We start from the raw sequence: 20,665 nt of genomic DNA, 5'->3' as shown, positions 1-20,665 counted from the left end.
AGCTGAACCTGATTATTCAGATCTACCATTCAATCTAACAGTCAAACAGACTGAAAATTACTATGAAGTATAATATCTCCAGAATAACTCTTTAGACATAGAAACCTAGAGTTTAAAATTCACACCGAAGGAGAAAATTGCTAAAACACTGGAACTCAGTGAATGAAATACACAGTGATTGGAATGAAACGTTGGAATGTAACTGAAGGCAATACATTTGAAACACGGCATCAGCTACGTTAATAGATTGTCCTTAATATTCCTCTCAGCATCTATCAAGTTGATGGTTTGGTAACAGAAGAGGTACAGTGGCCCAGAAACACATGCAAACCAAACTATCAATTGGCTGAAAACGGGGCTCAAGATGATGTATGTTGGACTGCATTAAAAAATGTCCCATTCATATTGCAAGACGACGAAAAGAAAAGAAAAAAAATCACCCAGTGAGAATGTGTGTCATTCTTTGGAATCTTGCACATGCTCTATATTTGGTGTAGATGTGTGATCATGTTTTTAAAGAATTCATTATATTTACATTAGCAAAGAATACATGACCATATTGTACATATTTTAGGAAAGAGTTCTATATATTTACTATGTATGTATATGTGTATATGTATATGTATGTATATGTATATATATGTGTGTGTGTGTGTGTGTGTGTATATATATATATATATATATATATATATATATATATATACGTGTGTGTGTGTGTGTGTGTGTGTGTATGTATATATATATATATATATATATATATATATATATATATATATATATATATATATATATATATATATACTCTGTGTGTGCGATACGTGTGTGGCCCAAAGTCTTTCATTTTAATTTTGCTAATAGATCCCATTTTTGGCTGTAATTCATAACATTATGCATGAGCACTTCACCAGTAAACTAACCATTGGAACAGGCCGATCATTGGTGAATGTAACTCCGCTGAAGTTTTTGAAGGCACAAGAAAACATGATTTTGAACTGAACAAATATTGCTAATTTATCGTTACTTGAATCTGCTAAAAGCAAAGGTTCCATAGAAACTTGTGAAAATAATTGTGATGAGACAATATTTCCAAACATGTGGCCATCTGCACTGTTTGTATGAAAAAAGCACACACATTCCTGTTGATCATTTTAAATCTCAGAAGATTTTTCCCAAACTCAGATCACTGTTAAACCAAGTATCCACTGTGTACCACTCACTCTATTTCAGTTACTGGCTAATTCCTCTTGTACAGTACTTTTACTCCTTTTTAAAAGTTGAAAAGTTTGAAAGTTGTAATTAAAGGAAGTAATTCTATAAAAAGGTATATTAGACTTAATCAAATATGCTCTGGCTAGCCTCAGCTATTAAACCTTATTCAGTATAGTTTATTTATACAACAGCATAAAGAGGTCTCCATTACGCCTTGGAAATAAAGAGCTAAAGTTATCAAGAAGAGACTGCAGGTTAGCTTAGGTGTCAAAAATTCAAGAATGTTGTTTTATATATATATATATATATATATATATATATATATATAACTACATTTCTAATTGAATCAATCAGAAGATCACATAATGTTCTGTGTGTAAATGAAATGCTGCCTCTGTGCCTTGAACTTCACCAAAGTCATTCAGTGAGTGTCTTGTCTTCTGCTGGCTGTGCACAAGGATCAATAAACAGCAGAGAGCTGATATGTCGTTTCTAGTGATTATGGTTTATGAGTAGGGTCATTCTTGGTATTTGGTGCATTTTGTGTCTCCAATAAAGAGCATGACCTTACTGTCTTAAAATGCTGAACAATACATTTTAATAATTTAGCGCCAGATATGCTTTCAAATGGACAATGGTATCTGGATTTTTTTTAAAGATATACACAATGCCCATACATTAAAATGATAAATATTTTAAACTGTTGTTCATTTGTTCCTAACGGGGCAGACATTTGTTTCATGAATGCTTCAATTTATTAGTTTAAACATATTAGTTTCACTACATTTTAGACATGTTGACTATAAGTAACTTAAATTGATACTCCACCCCAAAATGAAAATGTTATCATTTATAACTTACCCCATGTCGTTCCAAACCTGTAAAACTTTGTTCGTCTTCGGAACACAATTTAAGATATTTTGGATGAAAACGGGAGTCCCACAGACTGCCAAGTTAGTTACACTGTCAAAATGCAGAAAGGTATGAAAAGCATCGTCAGAATAGTCCATCTGCCATCAGTGGTTCAACCGTAATGTTATGAAGCGACGAGAAAACAGTTTTTTAGCAAAGAAAACAAAAATGGTGTCAGAGGAGACCGTTGACAAAGGAATTTGTTGAATAAAGTCGTTATTTATGTTTTCATCACTTACAAGCAGTATTCTCATCGCGTCATAACATTACGGTTGAACCACTGCTGGCAGATGGACTATTCTGACGATGTCTTTCAGACATTTCTGGACTTTGACAATGTAATTTACTTGGAAATCAATGGGACAGTCACAAGCCTCCAGTTTTCATCAAAAATATCTTAAATTATGTTCCAAAGATGAACAAAGTTTTACGGTGTTTGGAACGACATGGGGGAAAGTGATTAATGATAAAATTTTCATTTTGGGGTGTAGTATCCCTTTAAGTAAATGTCAACTTATTCTACTAACCTTAACCCTAACCTAGAAGTCTACTAATACACTAATGAGAGGAAGTTGACATACTGTAGTTGCAAAGTCACTTATAGCTAGTAGAATGTCTAATGTGGACTATCATGAAAATTTGTAACCAATTCATTTGGCTAAACTTCATCAAAATCATTTCAAATGTTTAACATCTCCTTATGATTTGATTTTCTCATTTTATGACGTCCAAAAGCACAGGATACCATAAATTACCCAGTAAATATACCTTTTTCCTTTCAAAATTTAAATCCCTTGCTTATTTCTGAATACAAATCTAATTTGGAAATGTCCGAAAAATAAGTACTGCATGCCCATAAAATAGGAAAACAAAACTTTAAATAAAAATATCAATATCAATAACTATCAAAAATAAAATAAAATAAATGCAATAGTTTTTATGTAAATATTTTTTGATCCACATTTAAAAGGTTAGTTCACCCAGATAGCAAAATTATGTCATTATGACTGCTTTGTTTTGAACTCTCTCACACAACAGACACGGAAGAGAAGACAATGCTGAATAAAGTCGTAGTTTTTGCTATTTTTGGATCAAAATGTATTTTCGATGCTTGAAAAAATTCTAACTGACCCTCTGATGTCACATGGACTACTTTGATGATGTTTTTCTTACCTTTCTGGACATGGACAGTATACCATACACACAGCTTCAATGGAGGGACTGAGAGCTCTCGGACTAAATCTAAAATATCTTAAACTGTGTTCCGAAGATAAATGGAGGTCTTACTGGTTTGGAACGACATGAGGGTAAGTTATTAATTACATAATTTTGCTATATGGGTGAACTAACTCTTTATTATGTGTCAGTATGAAGTCCAATAGCACTGTGACGTCAGCCAGCAGATCATAGAGAAAAATTTGCTAAATAGTGGATGAGATTATTGTAGCATAAAAATGCTTGGAAATATGACTGACTATTGGATTTTTTGTATGTGGTTTTACCCCCATATATATATATATATATATATATATATATATATATATATATATATATATATATATATATATATATATATATATCCTCAGCTCAGTGCATTCAAATGGTGTTCCATTTATGCTTAAGATTTACAAATGTTACATAATAATTTTTTTTTTTTACTAAAATTACCTTGCTTTGCTTCACTCAGCAATGAAAAGTATAACTACATTAGACAAACGAGCAATGCCTTATTTTTTGTTATGTAAAAGTACATTCATAGGATTATGCATGTTTTTTTAACTATTACAGATGACAGTAAAAGCAGCATGATTATAGATATTAGACTAGAATGAAGGTAAACGTGGAATGTTAGCAGACATTCCCCTGCAAGGCAATACATTGTTATGGGATTTCCACCGGGACATCCAGAAATATTTCATCCAAACGGTTTGGGGAAGACAAGACTATCTGTCTATCTGCATGAAACAGAGGGTACTTAAAAAGTCTAGGCTTCTCAGTGCTAAAAGTATTATACTTAAGCATCAAAACAAATATGGATTAATTTGTTAGCTCTCTGATTAGGACCACAATTAGTAAATTAAAATTAATACTAAAAAAGGAACTGAAAATTCTGACTTGGTTTATCTAAAAGCGAAACATGTCAAGGTGCCATAACTGAATATGCAGAGAGGTATCTGCATTTAGCACACAATCTTCAGAGTTTTTTTCAGAGCTCAACAATGTGAACTTTCTGCTCGACATATCTTCTTATGCCCCATGAAATAAAGAAAGTCAAACGGGTTCAAAATAACATGAGGTTGATTAAATGATGACTTTTTTCAGTTTCTGTGCTGGGTTTAAAGGGAAAACCCCATTACAAATAGCCAACATCAGTAAAATCTAAATCAGTTTAAAAATGTTACCATGAGATGTACTTCTAGGCAACAGGTGACAGGCAGTAACAGGAAGTCAGAAAGACAGAACAGGGTGAAACTGGAGTTTGGTGAGAAAGTGGAAGACATCTGTAGATTCTTCTGTTTCCCTCAAAGTTTAAAGAGCACAGTGCAGAAGCACAGGAGAGCAGATGACATGCTTTATCCCCCTCCAGATCTGAAGAATAGACACAGAAAAGAGGGAAAATAAAGGAGGAGAATCAATGTGTCAAATAATACAACTCACTGTGCATTGTTTATATTTTTTATTTGCCTGCAAAATGAAGACTATACAAGTAACTTCTAATCAAGAAGTAACTGAAGCAGTTATGTGATTGAAATGGCAGGGGTCATTCCTATTCTGCAAAATAATGAATAGACTTCTTCATCTTTGGAACTTGATATCATAATTTCACCAGTTTTATTTTAGTAGTTTTGTAAAAGGATTATAATAAATGCTTCTAACAACATGGAAAGTGAAGATGAGGACACTGGAAAAAACAAATTATTTAAATTATACAAAATAAAATGTCATTTAAAATACAAGGGTTTTATTAAAGAAAGAAAAATGATGAAATGTGTAATATTTCATGTACATGTAAAATTATTAGTTCAATATGATCTGGAATAGTAAATGCACTGCTTAAAAGGAATGACTTGCCACTTTAATTAAATTATTTTAAATTCACTCAAACAGTTAAATTTCTTATGCAAATGTATTATTCAAAGAATTTTTTAGCAACCATAAATGTAGCGTGAAGAGCAGCTTTCAAATTAGAGAAAATAAAACACTTAGGTCTTAGGGCTTGGTATTTTATAAAACTGGTAGTAAAATGACAAAAAATAGTTTGAGATTATTGCATAGAACAGTTAACACATTGATGCAGACATTGCTAGTAATGTTCTGCACTCATATTGGTAAATATGAGCAAAACAGGCTGTCAAATTTATTTATTTTTTGCCATTTCTCTTTATCGATGAAATATTTATTAAATATTACAAAATATTCCCACCAAAATGTGGATCACAATTATTGATACCTCAAGAAATTCTCATGAATAAAGATCTAATTCAAGTATATTAATTCATATTGTATGTTTTTTATTTTGTAGAATCACATTTTAATCGCAAGTCATGAACTGCACTTTACACTTTGTGTTTAAAACTTTAAAATAGGGCCCTAAGAGTTAAGCGCACGGCGCAGCTGCAACTCAAGGCGTGTCCAAATCCACTTTTGCTATTTTAATGATGGAAAATCACTTGGTGCCCACGGGCGCATGGTCTAAATGGGTTGTCCCTATTCTCTTAATGAGTAATGGCTGTTTTTTGGGTGTAACGTGCAAACCAGAGTCCCATCTTCCATTCCCTTTAAGAGCCAGTTGTGCTCATGCCATGAAGGATTTGCTATTTGCACGGCGGAATTCGACAAACATCAAGACAGACAGAAAAGTGTCTCCGAGATGAAACCGAGTTGCTCGTGTGCGAGCAAATAGCCTAATTCTGACACATGCTATGACTATCCATTATGACATGCAGGCATTTATATAATTAGCCTACAAAAAGTTCTTATGAATTGCAATCCTTTGATTTGTTTATATTTGGCATGTTTGTGTGCTGCTGTGCGTGTTTAATAATCAGCGTGTAAGAGCATTGAGGATCTGCCTATGCAGTAGTTCCCGGTATCAAACCACATAAAAACCGGTAGGAAGAGCTGAAGAAGAGAGTCCGCAAGCGTGAAACTCTGAATATTTAAGATCTGAAGTGATTCTGTTTTGAGGAATGGTCTCAGATCTCTCGCTTTATATTCTTGAACCTCATTATGCATGAAATGGAAATCTCAAGATATACAGGTACATCTCAATAAATTATAATGTCATGGAAAAGTTCATTTATTTCAGTAATTCAACTCAAATTTTGAAACTTGTGTTTTAGATCAATTTTAGGCACACAGACTAAATAAGTTTAAGTCTTTGGTTCTTTTAATTTTGCTGATTTTGGCTCACATTTAACAAAAACTAAAAAATCTCAACAAATTAGAATATGGTGACATGCCAATCAGCTAATTAACTCAAAACACCTGCAAAGGTTTCCTGAGCCTTCATAATAGTCTCTCAGTTTGGTTCACTAGGCTACACAATCACGGGGAAGACTGCTGATCTGACAGTTGTCCAGAAGACAATCATAGACACCCTTCGCAAGGAGCTACAAACATTAATTGCCAAAGAAGCTGGCTGTTCACCGAGTGCTGTATCCAAGCATGTTAACAGGAAGTTGAGTGGAAGGAAAAAGTGTGGAAGAAAAAGATGCACAACCAACAAAGATAACCACAGCCTTATGAGGAATGTCAAGCAAAATCGATTCCAGAATTTGAGTGAACTTCACAAGGAATGGATTGAGGCTGGGGTCAAGGCATCAAGAGCCACCACACACAGACGTGTCAAGGAGGTGTCTTAGATGGGCTAAGGAGAAGAAGAATTGGGCTGTTGCCCAGTGGTCCAAAGTCTCCTTTTCAGATTAGAGCAAGTTTTGTTTTTCATTTGGAAACCAAGGTCCTAGACTCTGGAGGAAGGGTGGAGAAACTCATAGCACAAGTTGCTTGTAGTCCAGTGTTAAGTTTCCACAGTCTGTGATGATTTGGGGTGCAATGTCATCTGCTGGTGTTGGTCCATTGTGTTTTTTGAAAACCAAAATCACTGCACCCGTTTATCAAGAAATTTTTGAGCACTTCATGCTTCCTTCGGGTGACCAGCTTTTTGAAGATGCTGATTTAATTTTCCAGCAGGATTTGGTATCTCCCCACACTGCCAAAAGCACCAAAAGTTGGTTAAATGACCATGGTGTGCTTGACTGGCCAACAAACTCACCAGACCCGAACCCCATGGAGAATCAATGGGGTATCGTCAAGAGAAAAAAGAGAAACAAGAGACCAAAAAATGCAGATGAGCTGAAGGCCGCTGTCAAAGAAACATGGGCTTCCATAACACCTCAGCAGTGCCTCAAACTGATCCCCTCCATGCCGCGCCGAATTGAGGCAGTAATTAAAGCAAAAGGAGCCCCTACCAAGTATTGAGTACATGTACAGTAAATTAACATTTTCCAGAAGGCCAACAATTCACAATTTTTTTTTATTATTATTGATCTTATGAAGTATTCTAATTTGTTGAGATTTGGTGAATTGGTGGGTTTTTGTTAAATGTGAGCCAAAATCATCACAATTAAAAGAACTAGAGACTTTAAACTACTTCAGTCTGTGTGCAATGAATTTATTTAATACACAAGTTTCACAATTTGAGTTGAATTACTGAAATAAAGGAACTTTTTCATGACATTCAAACTGAGATGAGATGCACCTGTAAGTTTTAAAATCATAGTCAGTTAGTGCATATTAACAGTGTTGACAAAATAACAGCATTATGAATATAATGAATACCAAACAAACTGGTCATGCTAAATTATTTTTCTAATATAATGTTACTAACAGCAACAAATGTCTATACTTTAGCCAAACATGCCAATGTTATATTGTATTTTATTCCAATTAATTGTCCATTATAACTATGCAGTGGAAACTAATGCGATGTTGTATTGATTGATGTATTGAAATTAATCTGTGACTGAGGTATTGCAAACATTAAAAAAAAAAAAATAATAATAATAATAAAATAAAACTCAGAGAATGTAAATAGGCAGGCGAAAATGTGAAAACAGCTGGTGCAATATGGGCTAGGTGGACATGGGTGTATGACATCACATCATGTCTTGTTGTGCAAGCTCATACCTTCCTCTTCTGATATTTCTGTATTCAAGAAACAAAACAGAGAGAGAACAAATGAGATTAAATTATGCAGAAGAAAATGTCACATTAGAAACTGTGATGCATTTCCAATAAAAATAAGGAAAACACATTATTTACTGCAGCCTATAAATAATACGGCAAAGCTATCACAAAAAAAACAAAAAAACACTTTCCCTTTCTTTAAAGCCATTTACTAATAAAACGATAATAACTAGTCTCAAATCATTTATCATTTATCAGTATTTCATGTCCAGACTCACATAAAGTTCGAAATGAATAAAATGTAAATATATGTGCTTACACTCTTTGAATGTGTTGTGTCTACTTTCAAGCTTTAATTCGTTTCATATTAGTGATATTATTGTGAAGATGCAAAAAACAAAACAAAAAAAAAACTGGTGAAACTTTTATTTTTATTTAATTATTCCGAATGAGTACATTGAAACAAACTATCTGAAATTGTTGAGCAAAACTAACCATGCATTGTTTTTCAAGATTGATGGTTGACTGTTCTGATGTAAAATACTAACATTATAAGCACACAGGTGCAATATACTTCTATTGGACCCACAAAAAATAATTCTGGACCGTTTAAAGGCTACATTTGCTATGATTCTGAGAGTGACGTACATAAACACGGTTTTCTTTTAAGATTGTTAGCAGTATTCTATGTAGTTCTGTACTTGATCATGTATTTAATCAGGGTTATCGGAGACCTACGTTTTGCAATTGACACTTACAGTTTAGTGGCAGATGTTAAAATGTGATACTCCATGGTCAAGTTTAATTTATTTACTTTCTAATCTCATATTTAAGAAGGTTTATTTTTAGAAAAAAAAAAATAATAGCATCCCTTAAAAAAAAAATAGACAGATAGTCACTGTTGTGCTCTTTTACAACTGAAATAAGAACAGAAGGCTACTTGAAGGCTACTTGAGCTCTTTATTGCAGGAATTGTCTTACTTGAAGCCCCAGCCTGTTCCTCCCAGTACTATAGCTGCCAGCAGTATCGCTCCCGCTATGGAGCCAATGATAATGTTTGTACCACTTGGACCTGTTGATAGACGGAGAAAAAAAAAACAATCATATTTTTTAACTTTTATTTTGTCATGTGCTTTTATTTTGAATTTTAGTTTTTAGTGTAGCCTGGTTTCCTTCGTGTTTCCTTTAATTTAATTAATTGGTTTTAGCTATATTTCACAAACAGTGGGCTCATGCTCTCTGGAGAAGGAGGCAATCATATGTCGTCGTAACATTCGGTTTGACACAAATGAAGAACCTTACAACCTGACGCCCATGTGACTAAATGTGTTGTGAACCTTTATTCTTCTCAGGACCATCTGCAGGCTGGGGGTCTGGAATGGGGTCATACACACTGCAGTCCTTCCCAGTGTAGTCTGCGTCACAGATACACTTCACCTCATTACTGCATGTCTGAGACAGAGAGAGGCAGAGAATGTCTGGATAAACCTAACGCTGGAAAAATACTTCGGCTCACTTACTACAGTATAGGAAATCTATCTGGACAGTCAAAGTTTGAGTGAGAATTACGGATGTAAGATGTAGTTATATTAATCTATGTCACAGCATGAACAGAGTCAACACTTTGAATAAAATCAGTAATATTAACAAAATATTAAATATATCTTTATTTGTGATCCAAAGATCAATTAAATTCTTACAGGTTTAGAAAAATAAGAGAGTGACTCTGAGAATGAGTCAAATGCACTTTTGAAAAATGTACCAGTCTATGCTATGAGGCAAACGCAGTCAAGCCCAAAACAGACAGGATGTGACTGGGATGTTAGATTTGGGTAAGATGAACAGCTCACCCCGTGATCAGAGCAGACGTGAGAGGAGGACGACCCGGGACAGGAGGACAGGTTGAAGGTGGTGACTGGCAGACAGCGATGGTCCAGGCACATCATATTAGGGCCACACGGTGTCCCGTCCTCCACGTACCCGAGATCAGTGCCATCTTCCAACACTGCATGACCCCCACTGAACATACACAAACAACAGCTCAGTACCACACACAAACACACACTGCAAAGCAAGTGCAAAGGCAAGTCCTACAACTTTTTAAATGAATTTGTACAATCTCATTTGTATGTTTTCAGTTGGAAATCCCATGTTTCCATTTGATATCACGAACTCATCACCTTTATTCATGAAATGAATAAAAACATTTACATTTCTGTCTTAAAACTTTGTCACTCATGGTGAGATATGCTGGAAAAGCAGAGAACAAATGCAGCATCCAAAGCCCTAAATTCATCATATCCAGCATCTTGTTTTCCAGTAAAAAATATCTGAACATGCTTAAAATAAATGAATTATACTGAAGAATATAATGTATGCATATTACCGACAGTCCAGGTACTTGTTCTGATGATAGATGGTGAGACTAGTGGTTTCTCCATTTAAGTCTCCAAACCGTGGCTTCGCCGTGATATTAGTGCATAATAAAAATCCACACAACACATCCCTGTGAAAGCACAAAGAAATAACAATGGAAGACACACAAGAAAAACAAAGGGACAGAAAATGATCTCATTAAGAAGTTTGTTCATGCACTCACTGTTTATTGCACTGAATCCAGCTGTGTGAGCTGTCCTGACCACAGCTGCCACGCTCCGTACCCTCAATGTTCAGCTTCTCATAACACATGCGATCTGCTGCATCTAACAAATTAAACGAGAGATATGTACATACACCTGTAGTAATACTACACTTTATGTATTCACTAATGATTGTCCCGAATGTGGCGGAAACACACTTTTTTTTCTGCCTTGAAAATAAATTGTGAAGTTTCCATCTGGTATTATGGGATGGAATATCATACCTGTATATTTTACAAATAACTGTATATTTAATTAATAAATATAATGTTAATATACCAAGCCACTTATGTCAGATGTTATGCAGGGAATGGTTTCTGTAGCATTTTTTATAGAATTTTCTGTAAAAAAAAAAAAAAAAAATGTGTTGCAATGTGCAGATTATTTAATTCTAGTGATGGGCTTACAAGTTTAATGTTGCTGCAGACAGAGTATATAAACTTGATCATTCATTTACAAAATTTGATAAAATTATTGATACACTTACACTTTCGCTGTTAAATATAACAGAAAAATTCTCCTTTGCCATGCTGGGTCAAATCAGTAGTAGAAGTATTCCAATACATACTGGACAATATAAAAGACGCTACTCACTATGGCCCCAGAGCGCCTGACACTGGGCATCCCTGGTCTTACAGCGGCCCCCATAGCAGCGCCCCTGAGAGAGCAGTAGAAGGTACATCAGCTTTCCATATAAACTCACTCATTCAGCCAGACGTCAAAAAATAAAACAGAGCAAAGATGCTTTCTAATGGCTAATATCCTCTGTGACTACAGCATAAAAAGAATTAAAGTTGTACACAGTAATTTGTCTCCACTGAAAAACTCTTTTTGTGAGTGTGATTTATCATTTTACATAATATAAAGAACATTCTGTGGAAATATATCCTTGATACCTCTAATATTGACCGATTTGGACCATGTTATTAAAGCTAAGATTCTCAGTGCTATATGACACAATTATGGGAAGATTATTGTAAAAGATGTCTATTTATTATTATGCGCATGTCCAAAAACATTGAAATGGACCACCATTCACTAAAAATGTTTTGTATAACATTATTAGTAAAATGAAATAAAAGTAGAAAATGGCATTAGTATATAAATGAATATATACAATTTAAGTAGTAGTTTGGAGTAGATCCGGCACTACACACAAAATTAAAGAAAAACTGAAATGTAATAATCAAGTGTAATACTGCATCTTCATTGTACGTATTTATTACAAATAAACTGATTATTGTTAGAGCTACAAAAAACGTTCACTCAAGTGCAGTGAGTGAATCCCTTTGTTTGTTTGGAATGCACAGATCTAATAGCTCTATATTGTTACAGATCAGATGTTTTTCCCCAGCTGTTCCCCAAACGTTCAATTAAGACAAAACCAACAATGCTATGTCAATATACAAACACACCCAGACAGATATTTTGAAATACTGTAATTCTGTGTGTATCTGACCGTTAATCAGGGATCAAGAATCGCACGCTATCTAAGAGACCTGTCTTTCTGTGTCTGCTTTAGGTGAGTAACACATTGCAATCTTTTTTGTGGCTTGTGATTAATAACACTTTTCACATGTGTATTAATATTAAGGTCTATTTGCAGTTTCTAATGATAGAAAAGATGTTTCTCAACAGAATTATATGACATTCAGTTCTTGTCCAACCCAAAATCATGTGCCCCTTTAATCACTGAAACATTTAAATTCATTTTAACTGAAATCATAGTTCATGGTAAAAGTTTAACAAGAGAAGTCTGCCAGTGTTATACAGTAAATCATGTAAACAAAATACAGTAACAATGCTTAGTACTCTTGTTTTAAGAAACATGTATGGTTCATTTTAGAGAGAAAAACAAATGATTTTACCAGTCCAGAATTGCACATGTAACCATCCAGTTTGTGGACATTATGTGGACACTGTTTGAGAAATGAATGAGAAGCATATGTAAATGTCTTATTATTATTACGATAATAATTTAAGTGATGATTTTATATAAATGTATCATTACTTTACTCGAATCTCCAGTGCATGTCTCCGGCACATCACAGCCGTTCACTGCATCCCTGCAGACGACTCCTCTCTGCTCATACTGCAACACACAAACACACTTCTACCTCAGTGTTTATCAGTCTTTCAGTAAGTCAAATACACATTAAAGTACTTCATACAAAATGAATGGTAATGCTAAATTACACTGAATATTCAACAAAAACAAGTCGTAAATCAAAGGCTTTTCAGAGTCTAATTACAAATGAAAAATTATTAAATATACTGTACACCGATATTATTATTATTTAAATGATATTGCATTTTCTGTTCTCCTTTTCATTATTAACATGAATGTACAGTATAATGAGCCTTGGGAAAAAGCATTTTTCACAAGGGATGACTTAAGTTCATGGTTCTATTTTATCTCAGTTACATGTTGCACTGATTTTAATATGTTATATCAATTGTACACATTCAGAATTGTTTGTTTAAATTATTCTTGGAAAAAATGCGCATCTGTACTGGAAGTAAATGATGGCATTTATATATTAAACAATATTTTATCATGATGTAGTGATTCAAGGGAAATGACTGAATTAGTTAATATCATTGTAATAATATAATCAAAAGTACAAATGTGAAGAATAGAAACCATCCAGCAGGACATCTGAGAGTATTATCTTAACCATAAGTTACAAACAAGTAAAATGTTATTTATATATCAACAACCTGGTTAAAGGTAAAAGAGTATATTTAATATAATAGGCACAGACCTGTAATAGAACTAACTTTGCCCTTGGGCTGACATTATTTTTGTGAAAAAGGCCTATTTACAGCAGTGGTGCTTCAATGTATAGTAATGAAAAATGTGATAAAATAATGACTAATAATGTAAAATATCTTCAGGAGTTCATTCGTCTAATGATTCTAATGAATTGATTCTTCAAAAACATACATTTCAACACAACCAGTGAACCGGATCACAAACAAATTATTTTTACTAGTGGATTACTAGAATGAAATATTGGCTTGGTTGCCAGGAATGGTGAAGGTGGAACAGTGTTCAGAAATAAGCGCAAAGTCAGTTGTCTTGAGATACTATTACAGTGGTCTGATTTATGAGAGCTTCCTAAAATTGCAAGAGGTAGAAAGCTGGTTGCTGTTGGGTTAACTGAAATAATAATCAGCTGTTTGGAGAAGTATGGTTTTGTAGTACAAGAACTAATGGGGCAGCTAAGGTCACCAAAGGCAGAGAGTAGATTGCTGAGTTTGTCTGTTCTCAGCATTGAGTCAGAACCCACCAAGGCTTTTGAATATAGATGACTTCATGAAAAGATTTGCTGAACAAAATGCCTTCAGCTACTCAATTCAAAGCACAGCTCTCACAGTACTTTGATATCATGCACCACTTGTTCTGTGCAGTGCTGCTTTGAGTTGAACACACCTATAGGTTTTTTTTTTTCTTGTCAGGTGGTTCTCAGTTGTGTCTGGTCATTGGTTATTCCCTTGATTAGGTGCATTTATACATTAGGTGTTTCAGATGTATCTTTTTAGTCATTAGTCCTTATATATGGTGCTTTTGCATCCTTTATAAATCTTATATCTGTCATTACCGGTAATTATTCAAACTTTCCACAGAAGAAAAAAAAGTTAAAGTTTTGAAATGATATGAGGATATGAAATTGATATCAACAGAATTTTAATATTTTTAAAGAATTTCTCCTTTTAGTCATTATACACAGAAAACTGCCCCCTTTGGAGCAGCCTTCAAATCTCATTCATACGTCTGCATATTCAAACTTTATGTGTTGCGATTCACTGCATGACACAAGAAACATGCCCTCTTCATGCTTCAATATATGCATACGCAGAAGGTTTGCAACAGTGAAGGGGAATTTTTAGTAAAAACTTTAATTTGTAACTTTTTTTTTTTTAAGCAAAGCTTGATTATGGACATCTTCTATGATGCTTAGTGACCAAGTACTGGCAAGCTCCAAAAAGGACCAAAACCACCACTATGATGGTCCTTTGGTCATTTGAGCCTTGACAGCAAACATGAATTAAAATTTTTGCATAAACAATTCTGCCACCACTTACCTTGCAACGGCTACAACAGAGTCCGTTGCTACACATTGCATCATGGGTCAAGGTGCATTTTTTACAGCATGCACCCCCGGCACGAGAGCAATCCTACAAGAGTGCACAGCCAATAAAAAACATCCCATTAGCTTATCACAGTAATGCGAATATCACCTTCCTGTTCACTTATACTAACACACTTTAAAGAGATAGTTCATCGAAAAATGAAAATTCTGTCATCATTTACTCACCCTCAACTTGATCCAAACCTATATGAGTTTATTCTTCTTTTGAGCACAAAATAACAAATTTTGAAGAATGATTGTAGCCCAACAGCTGACGCTAGCCATTGACTACTTATTATTAGTAATTATTAGTAATAATAATTATTATTAGTATTATAAGTAGCCATAGTATTTTTTTCCATTCTATGGAAGTCAATGGCTACCATTAAATGTTTGTAAATGATGACAGAACTTTTATTTTTGGGTGAACTATCCCGTTAAGGCAGGGTATGAATGATATGAATGATAGGTTGCTATTGGATTTTTAAAGGATATTTGAGTGAGGTCATCTTGTCACCCACCAATTGGGAGCCACAGTCACATTCTTCTCCCTGTTCCACAAAACCATTGCCACATTCAGGAGGATCCAACAACTGTAGCGACAGGAAATAATATGTCACTGCCACATACATTAAATATGCAGTGTTGAGCAAGCTACAGTAATCTAAATCTATCCATTAAAGAAAAAACTGCACTTAAAGATACATGGTAAAAGTAGTTAAATACATTCAGACTGCTTCATATATTTATTGTGAAGTCTTTGGTGGGAAGCGGTTCCATTTCCCAGAATGCATGGCAGCATAAGTGACGCAGTGATATAAATATTTGAATTATTATTTTTGTTGCATAATTTGCATTGGTGTTGTCTCATTTTCAGAGACCGTGAGCTCATTGTTTGCTACATTAGCATCATAATTAGGATCTCTGGACAAAAAGACAGAAGACACTTTACAAAACTCCAAGTCATTGGATCTCCAATCACAACTTTCACAAGATGAGCATTGTGTACTAATATGCAGAAGGCACAAGAAGTGTGCTGGTACAAACATAAGTGTCTGCAGCAGCATGTTCATCTCGCTCATGGACACTGACTATGGTATTAAAATTGGAACAGAGATGGCTGTAACCTCACTAACACTCCTTTCCCACTGTCAGACAAATGTTAGTGTGGGCAAAGGGCATTGATGCAGACTGACACCCATCAATCTGATGATTTGGCTCTTGCCTGTGTATTGTAAGACTGTATACACTGAGAGGAACTCCCTCAGCATGTGTGATGGTTAGCAGACACTCTAGGCAGCTACCTTCACTGGTTCATGTTTCTGTGAGACCAAGGGTGTTCAAGATGCTGTGGCAGGCCACAGGGAAATTTTACTGACCCTGGTGCCTTCAAAGATATACTGTAGACAAGGGATCCTCAAATCTGGACCTTGAGATTCACTTTCCTGCAGAGTTTAGTTCTAACCCTAATCAAACACACCTGAGCATGCGAATCAATGACAATCAATGTCTTTGGGATCATTAGAAAATCACAGGCAGGTGACTTTGATCAGGGTTGGAGCTAAACTATACAACCCATTGGCAAGATTTGAGGAACCCTGCTGTAGAGTAATTTGTCTGACTTCTGCACATCCCACGGAGACCTACACTACATCCCTAGATCCCCAAAGTGATGGACAGGTACAGCATTCTAGTTGTAGCCTAGCCACCTAACATTGCATCTTGGTTAAACAACACAAACATGACGGGACCAATATCCACCTCAAAATCTCTTGTTTGAAGAAGACACCAGTTGATTTGGTGATCGGGTCACAATTACATTTGGACATACCACTGAAGGGAAAGCAGGGGTACCTTATCCAACTTTAAAAGCAGTTCATGGCTTTTGCCAGCAAACAAAAAAAACTAAGATTTTCATTAAATTGGCAATAGTTATATTGGATCGCAATCTCCATCACTGTTACTGGAATGTTGGATATCCAGGACCCAGTATATCGGGTGGTTAAGAGGCCATAAAATGACCTCTGCTGTTGTAAAATGTCTTCTTGTCCTTCCACAAAGATTAGTACAAAGGCTACAGAATTTGCAAGAATAATGTCTGTGAAAACATAGCATAGCATTTGATAAAATTCGATAAAATTTGTTGCTTGTAGTGTTGTTGCAAAAATGTGCCAATAAACATAATCGTTTTTTTCTTCTCTCATTTTAAGTGGATGTTCCAGACAAACCTTGTTAGGTTTATTGAAGAGGCAACTCCCTCCTCCTTTCTGGAGGAACTGAATGTACTCCTCTACACTGCACCGTGAAAACTTTCTGGGTAGATAGTATCTGTCAGGATCACATAACACAGTTCACAGTGTTCAGTTACCCTTACATGGAAAGTGTGTAAAACTAATTGATAAGGAACAGCAAAATGTAAATTACATTTGACAGACACTTTTATCCAAAGCAACTACAGTATATAACGTATACATTATGAGGCATCCTAAGAATCAAATCTATGACTTTAGTATTGCTAATATACTGTATGCTCCACCAGTTGTGCTACAGAAACAAATTATTTTGTAGACATTAAGACTTGAAATGACTTGGAAAAATACTCTCCACAGTGAAGCAACAGTTCAATTAGAATCTTGCAGAGCAAGCTGAATCTTACAAATGTGTAGCAATCTGAAGAGTAACAATCTGGTTTCATGGCAAAAACATTTACACTCTATCATCCACTTGAGTACTGAGGTTACAGTAATACAAGAAGCAAGGTTGTGTGCCATGCAGAAATTAACTGATAATTATTTTAAAGTAAATTTGAATTAAGGTAGAAAACATAATGCAGAATTGCAGTTCAAATCGATTTTTTTGAATTACATTGAATTTAAATTAAAAGAAATTGACATAATTGTTATATTTTAACTAAAGCTAAACTTAGTTGGCTTGACAGCCTTGTTTGCAAGTTTGAAGGTTTATATAGACCTTGGGGGAGAGAAAATTAAATACAATTAATTTCATTGTATTTAATTATTCAACTTTAGTGGACAATGTGGAAGAACACTTCCAAAATCCATTAATTGTGTTGAAATTTTTTGCATTGCAATTCAATCCATTTTTCTTCCAGTCATCCTGTGGGATAAAGTCAGTTAAATTCAGGTCCTCAATTCTGGATTTTGCGCAACCCTGGCAAGAATACACATCAAGCAAATCATGTGCAATGGGGCCTCATGGTTGCAATGAACTTGTCAAATATTTCTGACACAGCTATGTACTTAGCATAGTACATGTTTCAGCATAAGTGTTTAAATAAAAATGCTCCTACACAAAGACCCAAAAACTTGACTCACCCGGTATCCTCCATGATGCAGCCTAACCACGGATCTGGACACTTACAATCTCCTACAACACACACAAACTCATTAAAACAAAATTCCTTTTTTATTTTGATAGATTTCGTCAAGAGTGGAGAAATGGGTTTATAGAGTAGAAGGCTACCTGCAGTAGCACGATCTTTATTCCACATCATTCCAAGGTTCTGTCCTAAAGTCTGACACAAGGTTATAGCCATGGGTCCCACGTTTCCATACTGACATATACACAAAGATGGTAAGTTAGTAATCATTTAGCAGATGATATAATGCAAAGTGACTTATTATAGAAAGCATGTGTATTATAGAAATAATCCCTCTGGTGAAACCTGAGGTTATAGGTGAAGTGTGTAATTACTGTTTCTCTATCAGAAGCTGGCAGAATTGTAAAAAAAAAAAATGAACATATAATGCTTTCCAAAAGTTTGGAAACATCCTAGACAAAGTGAAGATATGTGAAAAGAAGATATGAAAATATATTGTTTTAAATACAAGATATTTATAAAGCATTTATAAACAGAGTTCTAATTGGTCTGTAATTTAGTAACCTTAATCAATCACTAAAGCCATAAAGCAGTGCTGACGCAGTAATATTATAAAAAGAAACTTGGACCAAGTTTAATCCATTAATCAGGCAACACAGCTGCCAAAGTTGCATTGTGTATGTCTAACTGTTATATACTGTATATTGCCATCATTATTGTTGGTTTAAAGATAATTGGAAGTTATTTTAATTTTAAAATTAAACCAAGAACTGATATGTATTTATGCTGATATTGTCAAAAAATCCCACTCTGAGACCTAAAGCATTTGGAGGGCACTGTAGTTCCACCCCAAATGACACCACTGCTTGAGCCAGTTTGAACAGTGAATGCATTACTTGTGGGGAAATCATCTGTCTAATGGATGATTTATAATTCACTCTGCAAATTAAGATGGGATGGTAGAAAGTCAATGAATTGCCATTTAAAACAAAAATAAAATTGGCTTTTCATTAAAAGAATGGAACCATATTCAGTCAGTTGCAGAACTTGCTCCCAACTTGTTTGATGAAAATAAACAGACCTTGATGCTTACTTAGAAGTTATTTGATTGAGATTATGAGGACAAATTGTATTTCTTCGAAACACCAGTAATTCGTAATAAGAAAATAGGGTCAATTCACGTTCGCAAAGGGACTCAAGGACAAAATGGTGATGGCTCATCGTTTGTTGCTTTTTGCTATTTGGCAGCTCTGTGTTTTAGCCACTTAGCTCTCACCTCATTCACTCCTCCTCCTCGTGTTGGTGTGCAGATGCCCTCGATGTAGGCAGTGCCACTGCTTCTGCTCTGAAATGTGCGTCCCCTATGGGCAAAATAACACCCAGAATATTTTCAGGTTTTAAACTCTTTACAGAGTTGGTTAATTTATATTAAAGTGCAGTTCCACTGGTGTGATGCAAATGCGTGGCCCCATGAAATGGTTTGACAAAATGTTATTTTCTCCATTGACACTTTTCCAATTGAAACAAAAGTTTTTAGGAGCAATGATATAGAAGAGCATTTTATTGGACTAAAAATTATTAATTAATTCATTCATTCATTCTTCATTTAGATGACACTTGGGAAGTCGTGGCCTAATGGTTAGAGGGTTGGACTCCCAATCGAAGGGTTGTGAGTTCTAGTCTCGGGCCGGACGGAATTGGGGGTGGGAGTAGTGCATGAACAGCTCTCTCTCCACCTTCAATACCACGACTTAGGTGCCCTTGAGCAAGGCATCGAACCCCCAACTGCTCCCCGGGCGCCGCAGCATAAATGGCTGCCCACTGCTCCGGGTGTGTGCTCACAGTGTGTGTGTGTGTGTTCACTGCTCTGTGTGTGTGCATTTCGGATGGGTTAAATGCAGAGCACAAATTCTGAGTATGGGTCACCATACTTGGCTGAATTTCACTTCACTTTCACTTTCACTTTTATCCAAAGCAACTTACAAATGCTATATATGTCAGAGGTCACACGCCTCTGTAGCAACTAGGGGTTAAGTGTCTTGCTCAGGGACACATTGGTGTCTCACAGTGGATTCGAACCCGGGTCTCTCACACCAAAGGCATGTGTCTTATCCACTGTGCCACCAACACCCTAAATATGATTCAATTAATATTTTCAGTCCATTTCCCAGGACGAGAAAGTTTTAAATACTTTATAAATTACACTACCATATAGATGACCTCAAGGCTAACAAACATGA

The 20,665-nt window shown here is 35.2% G+C and overlaps 1 protein-coding gene across 2 annotated transcripts in view; it reads right to left on the bottom strand.

The window, feature by feature from the left end:
- Nucleotides 1–3,694: 3,694 nt before the first annotated feature.
- adam11 (ADAM metallopeptidase domain 11) overlaps nucleotides 3,695–20,665 on the bottom strand; it is a 37,862-nt gene continuing 20,891 nt past the window's right edge. Inside the window, exons 12-27 of one of the 2 annotated variants that reach the window (XM_052612164.1) lie at nucleotides 19,702–19,786; nucleotides 18,569–18,659; nucleotides 18,421–18,472; nucleotides 17,314–17,413; nucleotides 15,607–15,678; nucleotides 15,039–15,131; nucleotides 12,961–13,041; nucleotides 12,818–12,868; nucleotides 11,544–11,607; nucleotides 10,910–11,012; nucleotides 10,697–10,816; nucleotides 10,161–10,329; nucleotides 9,648–9,762; nucleotides 9,292–9,382; nucleotides 8,311–8,328; nucleotides 3,695–4,710 (exon numbers count right to left, since the gene is read on the bottom strand). In XM_052612164.1, the coding sequence (XP_052468124.1) occupies nucleotides 4,695–4,710; nucleotides 8,311–8,328; nucleotides 9,292–9,382; nucleotides 9,648–9,762; nucleotides 10,161–10,329; nucleotides 10,697–10,816; nucleotides 10,910–11,012; nucleotides 11,544–11,607; nucleotides 12,818–12,868; nucleotides 12,961–13,041; nucleotides 15,039–15,131; nucleotides 15,607–15,678; nucleotides 17,314–17,413; nucleotides 18,421–18,472; nucleotides 18,569–18,659; nucleotides 19,702–19,786 (1,321 nt within the window). In that variant the 3' untranslated portion in view covers nucleotides 3,695–4,694. Of the gene's footprint in view, nucleotides 4,711–8,264; nucleotides 8,329–9,291; nucleotides 9,383–9,647; nucleotides 9,763–10,160; nucleotides 10,330–10,696; nucleotides 10,817–10,909; nucleotides 11,013–11,543; nucleotides 11,608–12,817; nucleotides 12,869–12,960; nucleotides 13,042–15,038; nucleotides 15,132–15,606; nucleotides 15,679–17,313; nucleotides 17,414–18,420; nucleotides 18,473–18,568; nucleotides 18,660–19,701; nucleotides 19,787–20,665 lie in introns of those variants that run through there. The other variant, XM_052612163.1, reaches the window with a different exon arrangement.

The sequence above is a fragment of the Carassius gibelio genome, chromosome A12 (assembly GCF_023724105.1).
Source record: "Carassius gibelio isolate Cgi1373 ecotype wild population from Czech Republic chromosome A12, carGib1.2-hapl.c, whole genome shotgun sequence".
In the NCBI taxonomy this organism is placed as follows: domain Eukaryota; kingdom Metazoa; phylum Chordata; class Actinopteri; order Cypriniformes; family Cyprinidae; genus Carassius; species Carassius gibelio.
Note: the sequence above shows the minus strand (reverse complement) of the source record. Positions and strands in the feature narration are given on the sequence as shown.